The sequence below is a fragment of the Dunckerocampus dactyliophorus genome, chromosome 1 (genome assembly GCF_027744805.1).
Source record: "Dunckerocampus dactyliophorus isolate RoL2022-P2 chromosome 1, RoL_Ddac_1.1, whole genome shotgun sequence".
Classification (NCBI taxonomy): domain Eukaryota; kingdom Metazoa; phylum Chordata; class Actinopteri; order Syngnathiformes; family Syngnathidae; genus Dunckerocampus; species Dunckerocampus dactyliophorus.
In genome coordinates this window covers 24,619,713-24,643,984 of record NC_072819.1, presented here as the reverse complement: position 1 = coordinate 24,643,984, position 24,272 = coordinate 24,619,713, and the positions used below count along the sequence as shown (strand labels likewise).

At 39.7% G+C, this 24,272-nt stretch overlaps 3 protein-coding genes across 5 annotated transcripts; 1 reads left to right on the top strand and 2 right to left on the bottom strand.

Annotated features, from left to right (window-relative positions):
* Positions 1 to 80: 80 nt before the first annotated feature.
* Positions 81 to 17,285, bottom strand: tmem82 (transmembrane protein 82). 3 transcript variants are annotated; one of them, XM_054791310.1, is made up of 7 exons: positions 17,264 to 17,285; positions 10,751 to 15,551; positions 10,583 to 10,655; positions 10,328 to 10,514; positions 713 to 1,130; positions 374 to 561; positions 87 to 242 (listed from the first exon to the last, which is right to left on the bottom strand). In XM_054791310.1, exons 2-7 carry the CDS (start codon positions 10,839 to 10,841, stop codon positions 177 to 179), a joined length of 1,023 nt encoding a protein of 340 aa, XP_054647285.1. In that variant the 5' UTR covers positions 10,842 to 15,551; positions 17,264 to 17,285; the 3' UTR covers positions 87 to 176. The 3 variants fall into 3 exon arrangements, with proteins under 3 accessions (XP_054647302.1, XP_054647285.1, XP_054647294.1); XM_054791319.1 differs by lacking the exon at positions 17,264 to 17,285 and having other exon boundaries at positions 10,751 to 15,293; positions 15,418 to 15,553; XM_054791327.1 differs by lacking the exon at positions 17,264 to 17,285 and having other exon boundaries at positions 81 to 242; positions 10,588 to 10,655; positions 10,751 to 10,840.
* Positions 13,061 to 13,371, top strand: smim1 (small integral membrane protein 1). Its single transcript, XM_054791353.1, has 2 exons — positions 13,061 to 13,155; positions 13,248 to 13,371. The coding sequence occupies exons 1-2, from the start codon at positions 13,061 to 13,063 to the stop codon at positions 13,369 to 13,371; spliced, it is 219 nt and encodes a 72-aa protein (XP_054647328.1).
* mad2l2 (mitotic arrest deficient 2 like 2) lies at positions 16,660 to 23,497 on the bottom strand. Its single transcript, XM_054791338.1, has 8 exons — positions 23,224 to 23,497; positions 21,324 to 21,442; positions 21,162 to 21,233; positions 20,976 to 21,076; positions 20,233 to 20,327; positions 19,192 to 19,265; positions 19,029 to 19,121; positions 16,660 to 17,324 (listed from the first exon to the last, which is right to left on the bottom strand). The coding sequence occupies exons 1-8, from the start codon at positions 23,264 to 23,266 to the stop codon at positions 17,280 to 17,282; spliced, it is 642 nt and encodes a 213-aa protein (XP_054647313.1). The 5' UTR covers positions 23,267 to 23,497; the 3' UTR covers positions 16,660 to 17,279.
* Positions 23,498 to 24,272: the final 775 nt, after the last annotated feature.

Sequence of the window (24,272 nt, the reverse complement as noted above, 5' to 3'; positions counted from 1 at the left end):
TACAGTGCATTGCAATGCTGCTGGTGGCCATTAATTCACAACAGATAACATATTTGAAGAAATACTGTATTTAATTAAAAATATAGTGCAAGTACAAAACCATGTATCAGATGAGGTTTTCATTTGATTCACGCTTAAGCTGCTATGTAAAGGAAATGCAAAGATTACGTCTGATGCTACTCTTGTGCGCTTGGTCTTCGTTGGTGCTGATTTTTAGCATGTCTCAACCAATCCTCTTCAACCTGCCCACATAAGAACATAACATATACAGAAGGTCTGTATCATGCATTCTACAGCGACCATAACAAATGTGTATTAGTGTGAATATTTGTACACTTTTTATGTTTTTTCTGAAAACTAATACATCACTGACTTGCAAGGAGGTTGCATCCAGCAGAGCCCTTGTGGGGATGAGGCAACTGGCCTCGCCCAAGAAACACACCATGATGTGGAGCACGTCAGCCCAGCGTCCAACAGTCAGCATCAGGACCATCAGACCACCGAGACGCACCACTACTGCGTTCAGGACCGCCTTGCTAGGCGGCAGACTGTGCTGCTCCTCTGCTTAATGAAATTGTGGCATTATTGGTAGGTACACACCTTGGACACAACATTAGGTACACCTGAATGGCACACTATGGTGGACGCTAATGGGTTGTTATTATTAGTAATAGTTATTATTACTAGTAAAGATCCTAGTCTGATTTCTCACCCTCCATATACACCACGAGCAGAGTGTAGCAGATAGTCAGAGGGGTCCAAAATTTCAGTGCTTCAGTTGCAGACAGGAAGTGCTGATTGATGATAGATATGGCCGCTATAACAGCAACAGCAAAGGCAATAAACAGTATCCTACACAGCATGGGCAGCAGCAGGCCTGGGCCACACGTCATCAGACTGATGCAAATGCCGCAGTACTGCTGCGAGCTGTGCAGTTTGTATAGAGCCGTCACATGGTGTTGCAAGGCTGAAGCTTGCCTGGCCAAAAAGCAGCTGAGAGCAGCAGCCAGCAGTAAGCACAGCCAACGCTGCGGCGACCCCATGTGGAGGAAGTGGAGACTGCAGGTAAGGGCACACCCTAGGGAAAACTGGCTTTGGATCAGAAGGTGCTGGAGCAGTGATAGTGACTTCTGGAGGACACAAAATATACACACAGTTGACCTATTGGGTAACAAACTGGATGCCTCACACCTCACTAGAAAACAGTAGAACCCTGTGAATTAATTGTAGACTATTTCATTCATTCATCTGCTTATCGTATTTAAATGAACTTAGCCAACATTTTACAGGGTTTAAAAAAAGGGTTGCATAACATTTTTATACAACTTTATTTTCACTTCTTAAAAATAATCATATGACTTTACTCTTTACTACCACTTTTTTCCCTGTACAGTAGAGCCCATTTCAAAATGTAAATATCGTCTGATTTCAGCCTCTCAAATGTGAATATTTTAAATTTTCTTAGTCATCCATAAAAGAAGTCCTATTATGTTTGCGTTTTAGGCAAAGCAAGATATTCACACACATCAGCTTTGACTTTGGACAACAACATATTTGTTGTTGTTGTTCATTGTTATTGTTTATTATATGCCAAGTGGACTGCAATGAACTGCAGGCCAATAAACACATTGTAAGACGAGGGGTTAACAGGTGTTGCAAACTGCATCTAATGACTAACCATACAAGCCACCATATGATTACAATAACAAGACTACAATAACGACCAAATCAGCAAGATGTATGTCGGCGAAAACAACCACATGTTGCTATAACTGGAGATCACTGGACCTCAGCTAGTTCAGTGTTCAATACAGTCGTCACTCGCTATATCGTGGTTTGAATATCGCTCCCTCACTCTATTGCAGCTTTTCAAAAATTATTTAATTAATGATCTCTGTTTCTGTTGAATATGACTCTTATTATTAACAAAATATTGAAATGCAAGTCATGTAGTATTCTGGCCACTATGCATAAGTAATGACACAAAAATAAATGAGCCATGACATTACATTACCATCACACTGCATGTAGCCAGCCAAAAAAAACTTCTCCTATTATGTGTGGAAGTGGTACATTTTTGGCTTCTTACTTTGTCTATCTTCCCCATTCCATTCTAAACCCTTTCATAAGTTTACAATAAATAAATTGAAGGCTAACCAGTTAGCAGCTACCAAACCAGAAAGTGGACAGCTAGCCATGGCTAGGGATTGGAAGTTGGCAATTGATATTGGCAAGCAACTAATCTTTCCCCCAGACATTGCAACCACCACCCTCAGTCCAGACTTGGTGCTATGGTCCCCTTCACTAAAGGCGGTCTACATGATAGAGCTCACGGTTTCATGGGAGGATTTCACCGAAGAGGCCTACGAACGAAAGAAACTGTGTTCCACAGATCTGGCAGCAGATGCACAACAACGAGGACGGAAGGCCAAGGTCTATCCAGCTGAAGTAGGATACAGAGGTTTTGTGGCTTCTTCTACCATCAGGCTTATGAAAGACCTTGGCATTCATGGACAGGCTCTGAGACAGACAATAAGATCAGTCTCTGAATCAGCCGAAAGAAGCAGCCAGTGGCTAAGGATCAAGCGCAAGGACACTTGCTAGACTCAAAGCAGAGGGGGGGCACAAACCTGGGACGCCAGGTGTTGCCGATGAGCTCTCTGGAGATGTCATGGGCCTATCATCGAAACACCAATGAAGGAGGTTTCCCACCTGACGAACCTAAAGAAGATTTAACGCACCCCTTTCCTGAGCGATGACCCGGTGGGCAGGGCAGTTTTTTTTTTATTCCAGGTCGGGACCTTACTGCCTAGCTCATCTCCCCCCACTTTCCAGGCACTACATGATTGGGCATGGGACACAGCCTCAGGCTTGATCACCTTGTAGTTGGCCGCCTTTGATGAGAGTGTCGAGTGTTGAAAGGCCGAAACACCCACTGATTCAAAGGTACACTACTAATGATGTGTCCCAAAATTTACATTCTTCCCATGGCTGAGATAAAGTTCTCACGCCACTCTCAACATCCACGCCTCATGTGATTACTATCTATTGACACAAAGGACTTTTCCCATCAAGTCCTGTGTATTTTTTAACTTAGAATCAGTTCAGAGATTCCAAAATTCTGGACAGTGTAGGAAAGGAATGAAAACAGACAGGAATACTAATTGCATGTTCCTCACTGATGTGACAAAAAAGGAAATCACTTATATTGGCAATGATTGTAAGGCCAAAACATCAACTGATTGTATTGGAATCAAAATGGAAACAATTAAAAGGGTTATTAATAAGACTGTAGAACACCTGACATACATCAGTAATTTATCGTTCCAGACTGGTAAATTTCCTGACAAAATTAAAACAGCTAAAGTAGTTACAATCTTCAAAAATTTGAGACAAACATCAATTCACAAACTACCGACTAGTTTCTTTATTACCACAATTTTCTAAAATGATCGAGAAGCTATTCAATAACAAGTTGGACATATTTATTAATAAGAATGAATTACACATGGATAGCCAATACGGATACAGAGTTAAAATTTCAACCTCTGTGGCACTGATTGAAATCACGGAGGAAATTACTAAAGCTGTAGACCACAGAAAGTGTACAGCTGCAGTATTTATGGTTCTGACAAAAGCTTTCGATACAATTAATCACAACATCCTAATTACAAAATTAGAAAGGTACGGAATCAGAGGGTTAGTTTTGAATTGGGTCAAAAGCTACCTAGCTAACAGGAAGCAATATGTGAAGGTAGGAGAATATACATCTGCAAGTTTAATTATTACGTGTGGAGTACCCCAGGGGTTAATACTGTGACCAAAACTGTTCAACTTGAATATTAATGACATCTGTAAAGTGACGAAAGACTGAAAGTTAGTATTATTTGCAGATGATACTACTGCTTTTTCTTCTGGGGAAAGCACACAACAGTTCATTTTAAAAGTCACAGATGAAATGTCACATTAAAAAGATGGTTTGATAAAAATAGATTACTCTTGAACCTAAGTAAAACTAAAATAATGCTATTTGTGAATAGCAGAAAGAATATGCATGCAAAAATACAAATTGACGGTGTGGACATTGAAAGGGTGAACGAAAATACATTTTTGGGGCTCATAATGGATGAAAAAATGAGTTGGAAATCTCACATTAAAAATATACAACGTAATGTGGTGAGAAACAATTCAATATTGAATAAAGCTAAATTTGTCCTTGACCAAAAATCACTCCATACTCTTTACTGCTCTCTGGTATTACCTTATCTAACTTATTGTGTAGAGAAAAGTAATCTTCACTTGCTAAATGTCCTGCAAAAAAGATCAGTTATGATCATCCATAATTCCGCGTATAGAGAACATACAAATGCTTTACTGATAAAGATCACAAATATTAATATTTGCTGATTTAGTACATTTTCAGACAGCTGAAATTATGCATAAAGCAAACAATAACCTGTTACCCAAAAATGTCATACATGTCATACTATATATAAAGAGGAGTATATGATCTCAGGGAAAAACTAAACTTAAAACACTAATACGCGACAACAAGGCTAAAAACCCACAGCATTTCAGTAAGTGGAATTAAATTATGGAATGGATTGAGTAAGGAACTCAAACAATGTACTAAGATGAGCGATTGTAAGAAACAATACAAGCAATTTAATGTTTGCCATATATAAGGAAGAGTCTTGAACTTATGTTTACTTGTATTTATTATTTATATATATATATGTATATATATATATACATATACATATATATATATATATATGTATATATATATATACATATACATATATATATATATACACATTACTATTTATTATGATTGTGGAAAAACCTGGACAATTATATTACCATATTGTTACATTACCTTATCACTTTTGCATGTTGCATTAAAAAGATCACATATGAAATACAGGAAGTGAATAAATGTACAGTGATGGGGAGTAGGATTAAATACGCTTTGCTTCTTCCTACTCCTTTTGGACATGTGGAACTGTGAATTGTATTACGTGATGTGTTCTACTGTAACTTGTATGCATGTTCAAATAAAATTAAACTGTTATCATTACCAAACAGGTTTTCTATGCATGAACTACGAAAATATTCCATTTATTAAGAATGAATCCTACTGTGTGGAAATTCACTTACTGCGGTCGGGTCTGGAACCAATTTCCCGCAATACAGGAGGGTCAAATGCATTGCGTTGCTCAGAAGTGTTCTTATTGTTTTGTCTTTTCTCTTTGTTTTTTGTCTTTCTATAGACTATAGAAAGACTATAGAAAGAATATAGTCTTTCTATAGACCTGATGTTTTATTCTATTTTTATTTTCTAATTATTTTAAGACTGACAAAGGAAGAGCAATATTCCCCCTGGTGTTCGAAACTAAAGGTTGCAGGCAGCACTTGGGATTGGTCTCAAATACAGCGAAATGTAAATGGCTAGGACTGCATCTGGTCAAGTCTGTTAAAAACAATAAAGGACTTTATAAAACCACTTTCTTGTTACATCGAGTGGTGTTAAATAGTGTTAGCCCACTTCCTGATTTCGTGGGTTTTTTTTGTTGCATTTTTGTCACACTTAAATGTTTCAGATCGTCAAACAAATTAAAAAACTTAGTTAATGACAACACAACTGAACACATATGCATCAGGGAGGAAAAAAATCCAAACCTACATGGCCCTGTGTGAAAAAGTGACTGTCCCCCGGTTAAAACATAACTTAACTGTGGTTTATCACACCTGAGTTCAATTTTTCTAGCCACAGCCAGGCCTGATTACTGCCACACATGTTCTCAATCAAGAAATTAAATAGCACCTGCCTGACAAAGTGAAGTAGACCAAAAGATTCTCAAACGCTAGACATCGTGCCAAGATGTAAAGAAATTCAGAAACAAATGAGAAAGAAAGTAACTGAGATCTGCCAGTCTGGGAAAGATTATAAAGCGTTTGTAAAGTTTTGGGACTCTAGCAAACCACAGTGAGAGCCACTATCCACAAATGACGAAAACTAAAACGGCGAGAATGGCCAACTAAAATTACCCCAAGAGCACAGCGACGACTCATCCAAGAGGTCACAAAAGACCTCACAACAACATCCAAAGAATTGCAGGCCTCACTTCCTCAGTTAAGGTCAGTGTTCATGACTCCACCATAAAGGCCCTGTGACACCTTGACGATTTAGCCTGCTTACGCCAACGTATGACAAAATTTGGCCAATACACTGGCGTACGTTGAATAAGTTATGTGTAAGTTTTGTATATGTTAACAGCACGCGGAAGCACGCCGGCATACGTCGTAGTGCGTTGAAGTTGTCCCAAAATTTGGTGCATGAACCAAACTTTTTGACGTATGTCAACGTATGATTCATAAGTCCCGCATTCGCGGGCAATAAGTGATGCGATCGTTGACGCCCGTTCACACACCTTATTTGTAAGTTACACACAAGTTGTAATACGTCAACATACCTTGAGACGAAACTGTATCTTCTTGCGTCTCTTCTTGTCATACGTTGGCTGAGAGGAGATAGAGACCGCTGGGGATCTTCAAGCAAGCGTTGGATGAGAGGAGGTGGAGGCTGTTGTGTTTGCATTAGCACAGGGGTCTCAGACTCACGGCCCCCGTCTTAATATGAAAGATTAATATTCGTGTGGCCCGCAAGTTTGATATGAATGACACTTGTCGTGTGCGGAGCTGAACGAACCAATCACGGTGAGGTATATGGCTCTCGAGGGCGGGATCTCGGCTGAACGAACCAATCACGGTGAGGTATATGGCTCTCGAGGGCGGGATCTCGGCTGAACGAACCAATCACGGTGAGGTATATATGGCTCTCGAGGGCGGGACCTTGGCCGGACAGTACGTCCAACGCCTCACCACCTTTCACTCATTCATTCATTCCTCCACTCAGTTGGGCAGAGGAGAATCAGTGAAGCCGCTGACTCCGCTCGGCGCCACTGCTTCTCCGCCGATCAATTTATTGGTATTAATGTTACTTCTGTTCTTATTCATTTTCTTGTATTTTCTTTCTTTTTTTGGGAGAATGAACAGAATAAGAATTTAATTGCATAGTATAACTTCCTGTTTTACTGTGCATATGACAATAAAACTCTTGAATCTTGATCTTTGCTCAGACATGAAGGAGACGCTGTGATCTCTGATGCAGCCTATGTCTGTCTGTAGCGATCTCGATCATGGCCGATGGCGCTCAGAGAGCTGCTGTGTGTTTGTTCTTCTCCGAAACTCCGACCTATGTAACAGTGCATTTTAATTTCTCCTTTTATGTGTAATTACACAAAGATGGGTTTTATTTTGACACACCTTTACAGTACATTACTTCATGGATGTCTTTGGCGCTTCCTGCCCCCCTCCTCCTATCCCCCTTGTTTCCGCTTTTCTTCATTCATATTTCATATTCATATTCCTTCTTCCCTGTTTCTGTAACCCTAGGGAAGAAGGTATGCTTTCTCCATATGCCACTTTTCATAATCTATCACTAATCTCCTTTACATACTGTCATCCATCCCTTTTTGCGGCACAGCCTCACCCAGACTCTGCCTCCAGCTGCCCCCAGGCAAATTGAGTTTGAGACCCCTGCATTACAAATTACACTAACAGTGCATCAAACCATGGGCATTATGAATTAACAGTTGGATAACAAAAACACGGAATGGAACCATCAGGAGGGAAAGGCGTTTCTGATGGAGATGACGCAGGTTCTAACACCTTTCTAACGCCTAATACAGTAATAATAATAAAAAAAAACGTTGGTTCCATTCCCAGTGTCACAGTGTCCTCTACTGGTCAAGCTGCAAACTTATCTGCTAATTCAAACACAACAGCCTCCATCTCCTCTCATCCAAACGCTTGCCAAGAAGATACAGTTTTGTCTCAAGGTATGTTGACGTATTACGACTTGTGTGTAACTTACAAATAACATGTGTGAACGGGTGTCAACGATCGCATCACTTATTGCCCGTGGATGCAGGACGTATGAATCATACGCTGACATACGTCGAAAAGTTTGGGTCATGCACGAAATTTTCGGACGACTTGGACGTACTACGACATATGCTGGCGTGCTTCAGCGCGCTCTTAACTTACAAAACTTACACATAACTTATTTGACATACGCCAGCGTATTGGCCAAATTTTTCATACGTTGGCGTAAGCTGCCTAATTCGTCAAGGTGTGACAGGCGTTGGGCATTGGGCATAAGTTGTGAACGCCGGCAACACGCTTCGCATTCGTTGATATAAGTTGCCTATAAGTTACACAAACGTTCTATATAAGTTACTAATACGTCATGTATACGTCGAACTCGTTATGAATACACTATGTATATGCCCAAAATTGCAAAAAAAACATCGGCAGTTCAACGTATGCCATCAAAATGATCACGTCAGGCATGCGCTGCCTAAATCGTCAAGGTGTGACAGGGCCTTAAGAAAGACACTGGGCAAAAACAGCCTGCATGGCAGAAAGATGAAAACCACTGCTGAACAAAAGCATTAAGGCTCCTCTCAATTTTGCCAGAAATCAGATGATCCCCAAGACCTTTGGGAAAATATAAAAAGTTGAACTTTTTGGAAGGTGTGTGTCCCATTACATCTGGCAAAAAGTAACGCCACATTTCAGAAAAAGAACATCATACCAACAGTAAAATATGGTGGCGGTAGTGTGATGGTCTGTGGCTGTTTTGCTGCTTCAGGACCTGGAAGTCCTGCTGTCATAAATGGAATTCCTCCACAGCGCTGTAAGGGGCTTATTGCAAGTTATCACAAATGCTTGATTGCAGTTAAGGGTGGCCCAATCAGTTATTAGGTTTAGAGTTAGGTTTAGACTTTTTCCACATAGGGCCATGCAGGTTTGAATTTTTTTCTCCCTTGATAATAAAAAGTTTAATTACAAACTGCATTTTGTGTTAAGTTGTGTTGTCATTCACTAAAATTAAAATTTGTTTAATGATCTGAAACATTTAAGTGTGACAAACTTGAGTGGTGGAAAGCAAAAAATGAGAAATCAAGAAGGGGGCAAACACTTTTTCCACACTACTGTATGAATATTTTGATCTGTCGTAATAATGTAACAAATTTAAATGAAAGTGAGCCCTCAAAGTGAGGGCTTTTCTCAGCAATTTTAGGTGACATTAAAAGAGATTAATTAGATCAATTAATTACAGATCATAGAATCTCTGTTTGGAACAACATTTTACTAAAAAAAAAAAAATACATCTTCAGTCTCGTAATATTGTAACTTTTTTCTTAGAATATTATGGCTTTTGTCAGAATTTGGATCATTTTTTTCGGTGTGTACCTAATACTTCTACACACAAATGTTAAAAAAAAGGGTTTTGTACAACAATATTTTTAATCTGTACTCTCATTATGTTGTAACTTTTTCTTATAATATTACAACTTTATTCTCTTAATTTTCCCCTTCTTCAGTGTAAGCCCTAAAAGTCCTTCGTACTAAGGTTGAAAAGACAAAAATTTTCAAAGTATTTCATTACGTACTATATTATTAATTAAAATAAGTTAAAATAAAATCCATTCTGATGATTACCATATCACCACGAGATGATTAGAGCCATCCATCCATTTTCTATGCCGCTTATCCTAATTAGGGTCGCAGGGGTATGCTGTGGCCTATCCCAGCTGACTTCGACTTCGTTCGCCAGTCAATCGCAGAGCACATATAGACAAACAACCATTCACATTCATACCTATGGACAATTCTGAGTCGCCAATTAACATAAAAGCATGTTTTTGGAATGCGGGAGAAAACCGGAGTACCCGGAGAAAGAAGAACATGCAAACTCCACACAGAGATGCCCAACGGAGATTCAAACCCAGATCTTCCCGATCTCCTGACTGTGGCGAACATGCTAACCACTAGCACCGTTGACCCGAGATGATTAGATGCCTAGTAATAATGTGTTATATGAACTATGGCTCAGTTGATATGGTTTAATAGGAAAAAAATTATCATTATTAGTTCCGTTGTCATCAGTCAAGTGTTCAAATTTCATGTTGCTAATAATTTTCTCTGCCTAAACACTAAATGGTTCTGTAACACTTTTGCATGAAAGTGCTTTACTAAGCAGTACCAGTGAGCAATCAAAACTGCGCATTAAATGTCATCCCTTGCACTGCCCACAGCACATGGAGGCATATTTGCACAGTATGTCAGGATTGCTTTGATATGCTCTGATATATTAACAAGCACTAAAATCTTCTGTTTCTTTTTTAGAGGCAAAAGACATAATCTCTTAAATGTTCACATAGAATTTCTAGTTTCCACATCATAGGTTACTTACTCGTCCCTGTGTAACCCATCCAGAGACAGCTCGAAGACAGAATTCGAGGACCACCAGGGAGGCCACACGAGAACCTACAACAGCCAGTATACCAACCATGAAGAAGAACTGGAGCATCCCCACCAGTCCACGTTTATTCCTCCTCAGAGGGACCTTTTGACTAGGTGCATTTGCTTTATCAAACCAACTGTGGATTGCAGAAGATATTTTTCAAAAGACTGTATTGAATAGAAACACTGCATTAAAAGCACTGACCTTACTTCCTCAACATATAAATGCACTCTCAATAGGGAGCTCAGCACTGTGATGCCACATGCACCTATCAGTCCTGTGGGTTATACACACGCACACCCTTTCATTATATCACAAATCATCTCTTATAATTGAAATAAAAACATCTCGGCATAGCATTACTGATCTCACCTTGAAGCAAACTGCACAGTAGACTTATGTTCAGAGTCCACAACCCTGTCAAGTGGGATGTTGGAAGGAGCGACGAGATAAAAGAAAACATAACCCCCTTCTTTTAAATGAAAAGGACATTAAGTTTAAATGTCTAACGCCTTAAGAAATAAGAGTGAGACACCTCCTTTAACATCATAATATACTTAATTCAAAATAGTTACAATTTTAGCGGAATTTATATTTTGTGTTGTGGTTATTCCAGATAGAGCGTAGCTTGCTTTTTAGTGAGCTTTGCCCAAGCTAAGGCTGGTTCCAAAGGTCAGCATTCTTGACTCATAACTGATAGTGGCAGTTATTGCACACAACATACACTTTGTTGCCAAAAACTAATCAACAATAATGTTGCGTGTCTTTTTTCATTTTTTACTAAAAATCTGCAAATTAACATGGACGTGAAAGGTGAATATGAATGTGCAGGAACCCAGTGTATAATCCATTTTGCATGCATTCAATATATTTTATTACATAATTTTTTAATTAATATTGTTAATAATAAATAATACTAAATGTATTAATATTGATTCATAATATTGATGACTAATATTTTTAACGACTCCGTGCATCACCACCTTATCGTAGTGGAGGCGTTTGAGTGCCTGAGTGATCCTAGGAGTTATGTTGTCTGGGGCTAAATGCCCCGGTTGGGTCTCCCAAAGCAAACAGGCCCTAAGTGACGGGACAGACAGAGTGATTCAGAAGACTCTAGCAAAAAAGACAAGAGGACGGACCGCGCCTCGCCCGGACGTGGGACCCAGGGCTTCACCCTGGAGCCAGGCCCAGGGGAGTGGGCTAGGCCCAGCCCATAGAAGCCACGCAGCCTCTCCCCCCGTAGACCCACCACCTGTGGGGCAAGAATAAGGGTCCGGTGCAATGTGTTTCTAGTGGCAGTCAAGGGTGGGCTCCTGGGCAACCTGGTCTTTGGCGGCCAAATCTGGTTCTTGAGACATGGAACGTCACTTCACTGGTGGGGATGGAGCCCGAGCTTGTGCAAAAGGTTGAGACATTCCAACTAGAAATAGTCGGACTCACCTTGACCCACAGTTAGGGTTCTGGAACCAAACTCCTCTCGAGGGGCTGGACCTTGTCCTACTCTGGAGTTGCCGCAGGGGAGAAGCAGGGGAGCTGGTGTGGGCTTATTAACTCATTCAATCCCAGCCATTTTTCAAAAGACAACCCCTTCAGTACCAGCCATTTTCGTGACTCAAAGAACACGATCGAGTTTCCTCTGCAGGGTGGCTGGATTCACCCTAAGATATACGGTGAGGAGCTTGGTCATCCGGGAGGGGCTCAGAGTCGAGCCACTGCTCCTTCACATTGGGAGAATCCAGTTGAGGTGGCTAGGGCATCTAGCCCGTATGCCTCCTGGATGCCTCCTTGATGAGGTGTTCTGGACATACCCAGCCGGGAGGAGGTGACGCGGCAGACTTAGCACACGCTGGAGGGATTGTGTCTCACGGCTGGCCTCGATATGCTTTGTTCTCCTGCAAGTGGAACTGGAAGAGGTGGCCGGAGAGTCTGGGCTTCCCTACAGAGACGCTGCCCATGCAATAAGCACAAGAAAATGGATGGATGGATGGATAATATTTTTAAATATTGTTTGGTAACATTGGATTGGAACATTGGATACTGAGGGGTTACATATACTGTTATTTAAACAATCTTAATTTTATTAGTTTGACATGCAAAAAATACATCACTAATCAAAGTAGTCTATTTAAAATTTATTTTTGAATTAATATTTTTTTTATATTGTTTTTGTATGCTTGTCCTCTAAAAACAAAGAGTTCATAATTGTATTTTTTAGAAAAATATAACCAACAATTCCCATTAAGTCCAAGGGAAGTGTGTCCATGGTAAGTTTCTAGAAATTTTATTGAAATTCAGCATAAATGTCCCTTCCTGTTCTATTCCAATGGTGCCTTGTGTCACCTGGCTTATTTAATAGACCTGTGGTTATAAACTGTTTAGAAGAAGAGCAATTCAACAGCTCTTTGTTCACCCTCCATGCGTAGTGCAGCCAAAGTCCACTTTTGGTACCATGCAAGTGATACATATGCTGGAAGAAAACAAATGATTTACGGCAGACTGAGCCCAGTGAATATATGAACTATGGACAAGGGCTCACCACTCTCAGACGTTAAGAGGCGCTGAGGCAAATTGTCAGGTTGTACAGGTGAGCATGGGGAATCATGATCATGTTCGTAAATAAGGATCATGTTCTTAAATCCCTTTTGTTACAGTTAAGAGTGATTCCAGAGGACTTCCTACATGGATGCCAACAGTGCAGGCAGTGTGCAATATGATCGCTGGAATGAGGACAACATCAACATGAACGTGGAGGCATCGCAGACCACCACAATGAGGTGAGACAAAGTCAAGTGTGTTACAATAGTTGTTACAGTTCCTGAGTTAAAAAAAAAAAAATATTAACAACTTGCCCTTGTGTTGCGTTTAGGCTCTACAACAGAATGTGTACAGGCAACACAGGCATTGCAGTGAAGACAGCTGGAGCTTTGGCTGTACTGGTGTCTATCTATTTGATAGGATATGTGACAGGGTACTACATCCACAGCTGCTGATTTATGTTGAAGTAACAAAAGAGACCAAAAATTATGTGTTTTTGTAATTGCTTTCCCACATGGTATCAGCGGGGTATGTACTTTTGTGTATTATGTCACTATTATGTATTATGTCATTGAAGTCCTTTCTGGTGTTGAGCATCAACTGAGACAAACAATGTTTTACATTATCTGTCCTTTACTTGATTGTTCTATAAATCATATCGCACTGATGATGAAGTATATTTGTACCTCACTATGTTTTCCACCAAAAAAGACGTAATGTGTGGTGTTTAACATAAATAGATATGCATGCATATATTCATCATCACATTTTGACCCTGTTACCCTATTAGGATATGTAACCATCTGTCAACCTTTTTTGTCTGAAGGTTGCAACAAACAGGACACTGGATAATTTAAAACAGTTCAGAAGTGCTTTTAGTAAGCCCTCCTGGGAATATGCTGATTTTGTGTGTCTGTAGCTTTAATGCTAATGAGCTGTGTTTGTCCACTCATGTCACTGACAAAGAGGGTGTGGCTCCAAGATGTGCTATTGTGTAATTTATCAATTTGACATATACTCCTCCTTCCTGAGCCACCACCTTATTGTGGTGAAGGAGTTTGCGTGTCCCAATGATCCTAGGAGCTAAGCTGTTGGGTGTTTTACGTCCCTGGTAGGGTCACCCATGACAAACAGGTCCAAGGAGAGGGACCAGACAAAGAGTGGCTCAACAGACCCCAATGAAGAGACACAACTTTGGACCAAGATTCCCTCACCCGGACGCGGGCCACCGGGGCCCCCCTCTGGAGCCAGGCCTGGAGGTGGGGCACGATGGCGAGCATCTAGTGGCATGGCCTGCACCCATGGGGTCCAGCCGGACACAGCCCGAAGAGGTAACATGGGTCGCCCCTCCCATGAGCTCACCACTTGTGGGAGGGCCAAAGGGGTCAGGTGCAGAGTGAGCTGGGTGGTGGCCGTAGGCGCAAACCTTGGCGGTCCGATCCTTGGTTGCAGCAGCTAGCTCTTGGCATGTGGAATGTCACCTCTCTGGTGGTAAAGGAAACTGAGCTGGTGCGTGAGGTGGAGAAGTTCCGGCTAGATATAGTCGGACTCACCTCAAGGCACAACAAGGGCTCTGGAACCATTCCTCTTGAGAGGGGTTGGTCTTTATTCCACTCTGGCGTTGCCAGCAGTGAGAGGTGACGAGCAGGGGTGGCAATTCGTGTTGTCCCCTAGCTCAGGGCCTGTACGTTGGAGTTTAACGAGAAGGTAGTTTCCTTTCGCCATGAGGTGGGGGGACGGGTCCTGACTGTTGTTTGTGCTTATGCGCCAATACGGAATACTCTGCATTTCTGGAGTCCTTAGAGCAGTGGTTCTTAACATTGTTGGCGGTACCGAACCCCACCAGTTTCATATGCCCATTCACCGAACCCTTTTTTCGTGAAAAATTTAAAAAAAAATGTTTTTTCAAATTCAAGACATAGGTATATGCTTATTTACTGGTGCACAAAATGAACAGTGCATGAATATCACCTTGTTCAGAGAACAAAACCAACACAGTGCATGAACTTACAACAAACATACCTGCAAATCAGTGTGACTTCTGCTGTTGCCTTTGAGAGACCAGTTCAGATAGGCGTGGCTTCACCTTGTCAAGTGCCACTCTCATGTCATTAACACAGCAAAGTTCCTTTTCTTCGTTTTTATGTCCAGCATCCTCAAAAAGGATTGCTCGCAAAGATATGTTGTAACAAATGGTATAAAAAATTCCAGGGCTTTCTTAGCAGTAACTGGATACTTTTCCATTTGTCGACACCAAAACGTTGAGAGCGTTGTTGTTTTGAAGAGTTGCTGTTGAACCTGGCTCTGTTGAATTTCAATTATTTCATCAAGGTATTCGTCATTGACATCTGCTGTCTCACCCATGCTGCATATGACTCTGTTGTAGGGAAATATCCATTGAGAGACTTTGAAAGCTCATTTAAGTGCGTGGCAATTGCTTGCTTCAGTGCCATGGGTACAGAAACGTCTCCGATTCCAGACACATCTTCGATCTTACTTACACAGTCGTCCAGAAGGGGAAAGTTTGCAAAGTTGTTGTTCTCTGTTTGTTGTTTCCATAATGGTAGCTTTTTTGAAAGCCTTCAGGATTTCTTCCGCTTCTATGATGTTGACTCCACCACCCTGCATCTGCTGACTGAGATGATTGAGAGCTGCGAATATATCAGCCATGTATGCTAAAATGACAATCAGAATTTTTGAAGCAATCTGCATGACATTGGTGGTGCTCTACCAAAACAGGGCTAATTCCACACGCATGGCAAAAACACGATTCAGTACCTGTGCCCGGGATAACCACCGAACATTAGTATGGTACAGAAGTACCTCGAATTCACAGCCCATTTCTTTACACAACTCACTGAAGATGCGGTGCCTCAGAGCACTATTTCGCACATAGTTCACACATTCCACAACAGTTATTAATACTTTTGCCATTTTCGGAGGCAAGGTTTTTGTTGCCAACGCATGCCTGTGCAGAATACAATGCGTAACAATGTGTGGTGCATCAGCTTTTACTAGAGCACCAAAACCAGACTTTCTCCTCAGCATGACAGGAGCTCCGTCCGTACAAACTGCAGAAACCATGTCCCATGAAAGATTGTTGTAAGAGGCTCTTTTATCATGTCATCTTTCACATAGCGCACAAAAACAGCAAGCTGGTTTAGATTAGAAACGTCTGTGGCTCAAGTTGAAGTTGCATATTTTGCGTCCCGCGACTAGACATGGAGGAGTAGTGTAAATGCTATAAAAAATATTTGTTTTTGATAGGATTCTACTTTATAGCATTGTTCTATTTGTGAGACATGAGATGTGTTTTCTGAATTAGTTTAACATAGCTTTACTGTTTTTCAGACACCGAAACTAAAAACTTATGTTGCTAAAACATCCTCATTCTTTTTGTACCATTGCTGCTTGTAGTCTGGTTAAAATATGCTGCACAAATTCCACCCCATTTGTATCGCTTGTCTTCATGAGGGTCATGAGTAAGCTGGAGCCTATCCCAGCTGAATGCAGCAAAATACAAACTATGAAATGTATTTTTTTTTTGTTTCACCCTATCTTTGTATTGAGATATTACCATTATCGGGAGCTGTGCATCGCAAATCATACCGTATTGTGGGGTACCCTGAGATTCCCAGCCCTATTCCCAATACTTCATACTTTGTGCTCTTGATTTAAAAAAAAAAAAAAGTGTCTTTTTTCCTTTAAGCAGTAGAGCCAAAGCAATGCAAAGGGGCACTCTATTGGCACAGTGCATTTAATGGTAAGTACATTTCAATCGTAAAAATGATCATGATATTTAGTTCATATATATATACACACACAGTATATATACACACACTGCTCAAAAAAATAAAGGAAACAGTAAAATAACACATCCTAGATCTGAATGAAACATTCTTATTAAATACTTTGTTCTTTACATAGTTGAATGTGCTGAAAACAAAATCATACTCACAATATTATTTTTATTGGGGGTGTCTTGCTGTCCACCTGTTGTCTATTACTTTTGTACAGCACGTGAAATTGATTGTCAATCTGTGTTGCTTCCTAAGTGAACAGTTTGATGGGGATTCACATGTGATTGACATTGTCATTGATTAAGTGTTCCCTTTATTTTTTTTAGCAGTTTATATATATATATATACTGTATACATATACACACACACACACACACACACACACACACACACACACACACACACACACACACACACACACAAGAACATACAGTAACAAACATTCTGCGGCATTTGTAATGTAATCAATTCTTGAGTAAATGTATCCCAAGTAATACTTGTGATTTCCCCAAACACCTATTCATCTCTAACCATCTACTTCATTCACCTTGTGTAACTCTTTATTAATGTAGCGTCTTCTGGGCTCGCTCCTCCACATAGAGTTGCATCTGTTCAAAACAAAAAGTAGCATTAAGAGACAGAGAGTTGAGATGGTATACATATAAGACGACTGTAACACATGGAAGAGATGAAAGAAAAGACTTGAAATACTGGTTAACTGTATGTCCTAATTAGCTATGGTGTGGGAGAATTCTGCAGAAAAAATGAATAAAACATCATACAGGTGCCACTGTGAGACAAATATCCACAAGACCAGACTTTTGTACGATTCTCCATTAACAAAGTAAAGACATTCTATAAATGTTTGTATTTATATGCTCACAACGTATGTTTTAAAATTGAAAGGATATTTATCATTTATTGAATTACTTTCATTCAAATTATATTTAAGCATTAATTGTTATGCAGTAAAAGCAATACAGTCATCCCTCGCCACATTGTGCTTCTGATTTCGTGGCTTCACTCTATCACATTTTATATATTAATTAATAAGTCATTCCTTTTTCATGGTTGACTATGGCCTATTTTTAGTTCTAAAATATGCATTTCTAAGCATAAAAATTGCTAAATGAACTAAAATACAAATATAAAACCTTTCAAAAACATTGAAAGACACTTTGTACTACGTAGTATTTTCTACACTGGTCTGTAGGTGTCAGTAATGTTATATTATGTGACATCGATGAGACAATAGCCACCACAAGAAGAACTGTCAACTGTAAGTGAAAAAGGAACAACAAGGAACTCTCCTAATAGAAACATGTTTGAGTCTATATTATGTCTTATTGCCTGTTATTATGTCTACTATATTGGGTAATACAAGTGTAAAGGTGACTATAGGGGTGTTATTTCATGTCTAGAGGGCTCTAATGTTAACAAAAAGTATTTAGTAAACAGTAAACAGTAACTACTAAAACATATGTACGTATATAAGAAATCCTACTTTATGGAAATGTACTTACCACGACCAGGTCTGGAACCAATTACCCATGATTTTTCTGACTTTAAGGGACGTCACAGACATCTAACCAACTAATTGAATCAGACTAGTTATCTCCGCTGTGGTTATGAGCAGTCCATATAAGCTTCCAAAAAGTTAACTATCACACAATATGCTTCGACGTTCCTTTTTACATGAAATTGTAATAGGATTAAATAAGCTTTGCTTCTTCCTACTCCTTTTGGACATGTGGAACTGCGAATTGTACTATGTGATGTATTCCATTGTAACTTATATGTACAATATGTATGTTCAAATAAAATTAAACCATTACCATAATTAAATTAATTAGCTGTCTGCCAAAACAGCAGGTAGCATTATTACACCAATGCATTTGACCATTTTCACCAATCAGAATAAAGCCATTTCCGGAGAAGGTACTACAACAGCTATAGTGTATTGAGAAAAAGGGGAATCACATGTGTGGAATGATTGTAAATTGTGATTACTCATTATTACACTTGAATATACAGGTAATATTCAGTTAAGGACATCATGATACACAGTATGAGGTCATCATAAGAAGGCAAGTCTACAGACAAAGATGGACACTGAGTCTTGGAAAATCTTCGGTCTGGTAGATGTTTTCCTAAAAGTTATCTTTGTAGTGTCCTAAAATGCCTACAAGGCCAAAATATTAAGACAAATTATGTTTTGTTAGTGCCTGTGTATCTGGACTGGTCGTAAATATTCAAGCAACAAATGTAAAGTGAAGTCAAGTGTTCACTGAGGATATGTTTACTTCCATCACCTTAACGATGTCAGAGGTCATCGTCTTTAATGGGATGAGTCTGGGCTCTTGCATGTGGACCTCCTGCTCGTCAGCAACTATCCATGGAAAATCCTAAATAAAAAATGTGGCGTTTTTAGTGTTTTGTATAATTTCAGTATATCATGTGTTCTTTAAAGCTCACCTTGATGACTTGAACCTTCTCCATGTTGCGTGTTGCAGCATTTCTTGTCTGAACTAACACTGTGAATGAACAATCTGCGATTTGGAAAAAATAACATTACAACCTTTGTTATGGTCAGAACCAAAAACATATGAAAGTCATGTTTTTCTTCTGAAACAGTAAAATTATCCCCAAAATTGCATTGAAAATTATAGCCAAGGAACGTGCTTATTTGACCTGACTTCCTGGGATGTCTATCATTCATGCAAAGTTGGGTTCAGGTGCTGTATTGTTGCAGCCAACATACAGTCAACATTTCAGATCTATTCAATGCTTATGCTGTAATCGCCAAATTATTCAAACATTCATTAAAGCAGGGATGTACAAAGTTGGGCCCGCTTACGAACAAACTGAAAACAAAAAACTCAAAGGTTATGAGAAATTGAATCTAAGGTATCACACTAATACCACTATTTTGTCAGTTTTACTTTTACTACTTAATTTACTTTTTTACTTTGTCACCTTTGATTTCAAAGTTCTGTAAGACGATATCAAGGCATTATTGGAAACAATGCTGCCCTGTGAGCTGCTCTTAAGGAAGTTAAAAACCGTATGGAAGAAAATAGAGCATTAAGCAATGATGTCAGGGTTCTACAGGATAATATCAAAGCACTATTTGAGGATAATGCTGCCTAGCACACCACTCTTGAGGAAGAGAAAGAAGCAAAGGAGAATATCACTGAACAAATGAGAAATATAATTGATGAGATGGATCAGAATGCACAAATGAACAATGTGATCCTCACAGGGCTCCGAATTACACCCAGGTCAAAAGATAGGGCAGTCCAAAACAGAGGAGAACCAGATGGAATGGATGTTCCTTCAACAAAGCAACAGACTGCCAACTTTCTACACTCAAAGGAGGTTGAGGTGGAGGTGGAGGTTAACACACACACACGATAAAACACACACCAACACCGTGATTAAAATTAAAAAGAAACTGAAGAAACAAGGTTGGTCTAATCATTTTTTCCATGACTTATGTATATGAACAACCCTTACCTGGGGGGTTATTGTGTAAAACAGCATCACAAACACTGATCTTTAGAATGAATGCCCTCAGCAGCTGCTCCACGTGAGACAGTAATGTGTCCGAGCTAAAACAAAACAAAAAAAAAACACTCAAACTAACCACAGCATACAAGGCAAGACTTACAAACTGGCGCTATATTTACTGAGACAAACTGGACATGTTTTCAACTCTCACATGAGTATACAACACCCTCTACTGGTTGCAGTATTAAATACAATAACAGACACATGCAACAGAGCACCAATAGATCACTCTAATACACCACAAGGACACAGAACACAATGTGCGTTCATATGCTGTTAAAAAAAAAAAACTTGGAAAATTGCATTTTTTTTAAATCCACGAAAGAGCGAATCCACGAAAGGTGAACCGCGATGTAGAGAGGAAATTCTGTATGTACAAAATAATAAGACAAAGTAACCAAAGCTGAAGAAAAAGATTAAAATTTAATTTTCCTTTGCAAATTATTACACCCAATTTTCTGCCACTCTCATGAGGAGCACCACCTGGCTTATGTGCAAAATGGTCACTCAACTGAGGAGGAATTGTGAAAGACGAATATAGCGGCTATATTTTAATAATTTTTTAAAAAACGATACTCGGCGAAAGTGTATCAATCATCTATCGTAAGGTTATATTGCAATAGCTCGGTATATCAATATTTTGTCACACTCCTATTACTGATACTGTTTAAAAGTAAAAATGGGAAAACCTGATGGACAGCAGTGGCGGTTGAGATATCTCAAACACAAATCTCTCGACCGGATGATGCTCCTTGTCCATGATAACGACAACCACCTTCTCTGCATCATTCTGCCAGGAAAATAGAGGAACTCAAGATGGGGGGAAAAAAAAGAGAAGTATCTGCATCATTCAAGCTGTCAGCACCCCATTTTACCTTCTCAATGAGTGGTTTAACACAGTGAAGTGTATCTTGGATGTACTGGTTCAACTCAGGGTGACATGACATCTACAAAACAAACAATGATTTCAGTTAAGGAGGTAAAAACAGAAACTGGACAGGCTCAAATATGTACGTAAAACATGCATTCGTCTGTACCTGCACTGGGACGTTGTACTTCTTTCTCTTCTGGAATATTCCAGAGGGATAAACTTCACGGACATATAGGATGAGATGAATGGCAACTTCCAGGAACTCACACAAGATGTCAGCAACCACTGGATGAAAGAAAGCAGCTTGCTATTGTCTCTAATTTTGTGTTGGAACATGCAGTTTCACAACATTACAAACGCCAACCACAATAACAAAGTATTACAAACTATTTAACTATTGTTAAACTATTCGTGTCTGTCTGGAGCATACAACGTACAATGGTAAACACCATTTCCACAGACAGTCAAAGTGTAAAGCATAGTGGTAGACAGCGTCTAGCTTTTTTAAAAGAGATGAATTCATAAAAAGGAGGTCGCGATAATCCAGTAAAGGTAAAAAAGTCGCTGAAATTAAAGTTTATTTAAATGAAAGCTTCAGTTTACGTACATGATGTTCAATATGTTGTTTGAAGGACAGCTTTTCATCGATAATAAAGCTTAAGATGACATTTTAATTTCTTTCTCTTCAACTGTTTTGACTGTAGGGAGCTCAGAGGGTAGTCGTTTTCCATTTGAGAAGACCATAACTTTGGATTTGTCTGAATTAAGCACTAGCCTTAGCTCATTTGGATATGACTGAAAAGCATCAAATGCAGACTAAAAAAACAAAAACTTGCTCAACTGAGAAAGGATGTGCCTGTGATTACTCTCATTCATCCAGGTCATTGTATTCTCAGGGTACTGAATCGATCGCAACTGGACTGTTCAGGTTGTCTTAGATGTTTCGCCTTTCATCCGAGTAGGCTTCATCTGTTCAAGACAAACACTAGTCTAACTATATAGGACTAGAACTGTCCTATCCGGAGCTGAGGATGTCCTCGGCATACTGCTCAGCGATTAATTGCTCAAATAGACAGTCCAAAAGACCAGATTTTTTATAGGACCAGAGGTGTCCTATGTAGTCTGACTCGTGTTTGTCACAGAATGTACGGCCCTATGATTTCCACGTTAAAGGAATCGCGGAATTGGTCAATAAAAACAGAATTTACTGTTAAACGCAAAATCTTGCGGAAATGGACATAATGTGAATGAAATACTGTCATTGTCAACGTTCATGTGGGGTAGTGTTTACTCGGCTGACCACTCAATCGTGGCACAATCATTACACTAAACCGCCTCCTCCCGAACTAAATAGGTTGAAATGGCCATAAATACCGAAGAAAGTTGAAGGAACCTCCTCTTACGGAGCGTGAATGAAGCTAGCGGGGGTAGCTTAGCTTAGCATGCTAGTGCAATTGTGTGTGTGCGACTCAGGCTGGATGAGTATATTTTCACCACGTTGTGTTTTACAATGCAGGAGAGTTTTGCAATGCCCAATAATAACATGCAGGCTCTGACTGAAAAAAGACAAGAAGCACGTTCATTCTTGCATCCAGCTCGTCTTATAGACATTCTCAACACACACAGGACACACATCCGGCCTGCAAAATAAGATCGCCGTTTACCCCATGTTGTCTAACTGTAAACAAAATAAGAGTGTCATAAGAAATGTCTCAGCCCTCCATGGCACGAGTTTGATACCCCTGCCCTACAGCAATCTGCGTACCACTAGAGGTACGCGTACCCCACTTTGGAAGTCTAGGGTCTACACTATGGCCATGGTTAGTGTTCTTTGTAGTTACCCCTTTCATTGCAAGTTCCGTCCTTACTGTTGCCTGCCCAAATAAAGAGAAACTTCCTTTCAAGCAGCTGAAGAGCCTCTGAACGTCTCTTTGCCGACGCGACATCTCAACAGTATCAATAACAGTGGTAGTCTGTTGCCAACATTACTACCGCTGGTTTTAGCACTACTAAAATAAGTACATAAATATGAATATTTAAGGATTTAAACCCGTTTTGTGCCATACCTTGTCCAAAGTTGAGGTCCTGCCTTGTTAAAGTTGTCATCATGTATTTTTCAGCGATGGTGATATAAAGAAAAAGCCTGCGTACCACTTTATTGAGCTCACTTCCACTTCTTGCCCAACGCTAAGCTAAATGACAGCTTTTAAGCAGAGGCACAGCAGAATAAATTAGTATAGCTACATAAATATATAGCCATTAAAATATATTTGATGGCCCTGAATCGGCTTTTGCGTGGTATTTTTAAACGAAACAGGGGCGCATACAAATGACGTTTCAACCACCCTCACTCGCATTACAGTGTCCACTAGTGATGACGCACATAGTTAGTCCTGTTTTATAATAGCGTCAGTACAAATATTTAGGAATTTATTTATCAAAAGACCAACTTAACTCAGGATACAGTGTATAATATAGCTTGTAATACACTCTTACTTTAAATAAACAAACAGCACTTTTGGAAAGAAGCTTCTACTGGCAGAACAGCGCTCCCACCTGGCTGTATTGAGGCTATGCAAGTCAGACTCAGCGCAGCGTGTATTCTCTTAGCGATGTAATAAAGGGGTGAAATTATAGCAGTACCTTTACACAGTCATACTTCAGACTGTCTGAACTACCATTTTAACATAACATGAAACGAGACATTCGTTCTCCTTAGTTGAAGAATGAAGAGCATGGTTAAACACAAAATCTGCTATGACTGTGCATGTATACCAAAACTATCAACAAGAGATTTTTGTGAAAGAAAAAAAAGAGTCTAATTTAACCTTTACATTTATTCAACAGAGATGCAGAGGATTTGTGGTGTCAGGTACGTTAGCACAGGAAGGTAAAGACTACAGAAACTAAAACGGAACAACACAGGATGTACTACAAAACAAAGGCATGAAAGCCGGAATATAAACAGATAAACTAAACAAGGCATCACACTGGCTGTTTATAATTTAATGCACTTGACCGAAGAATTAATTAAATCTATCTTAATTTTAGATTGATTTCAGTATCATACAACTCATGTCTGAGTTGTTGAAAGAATATCTACCATCCTACGGTG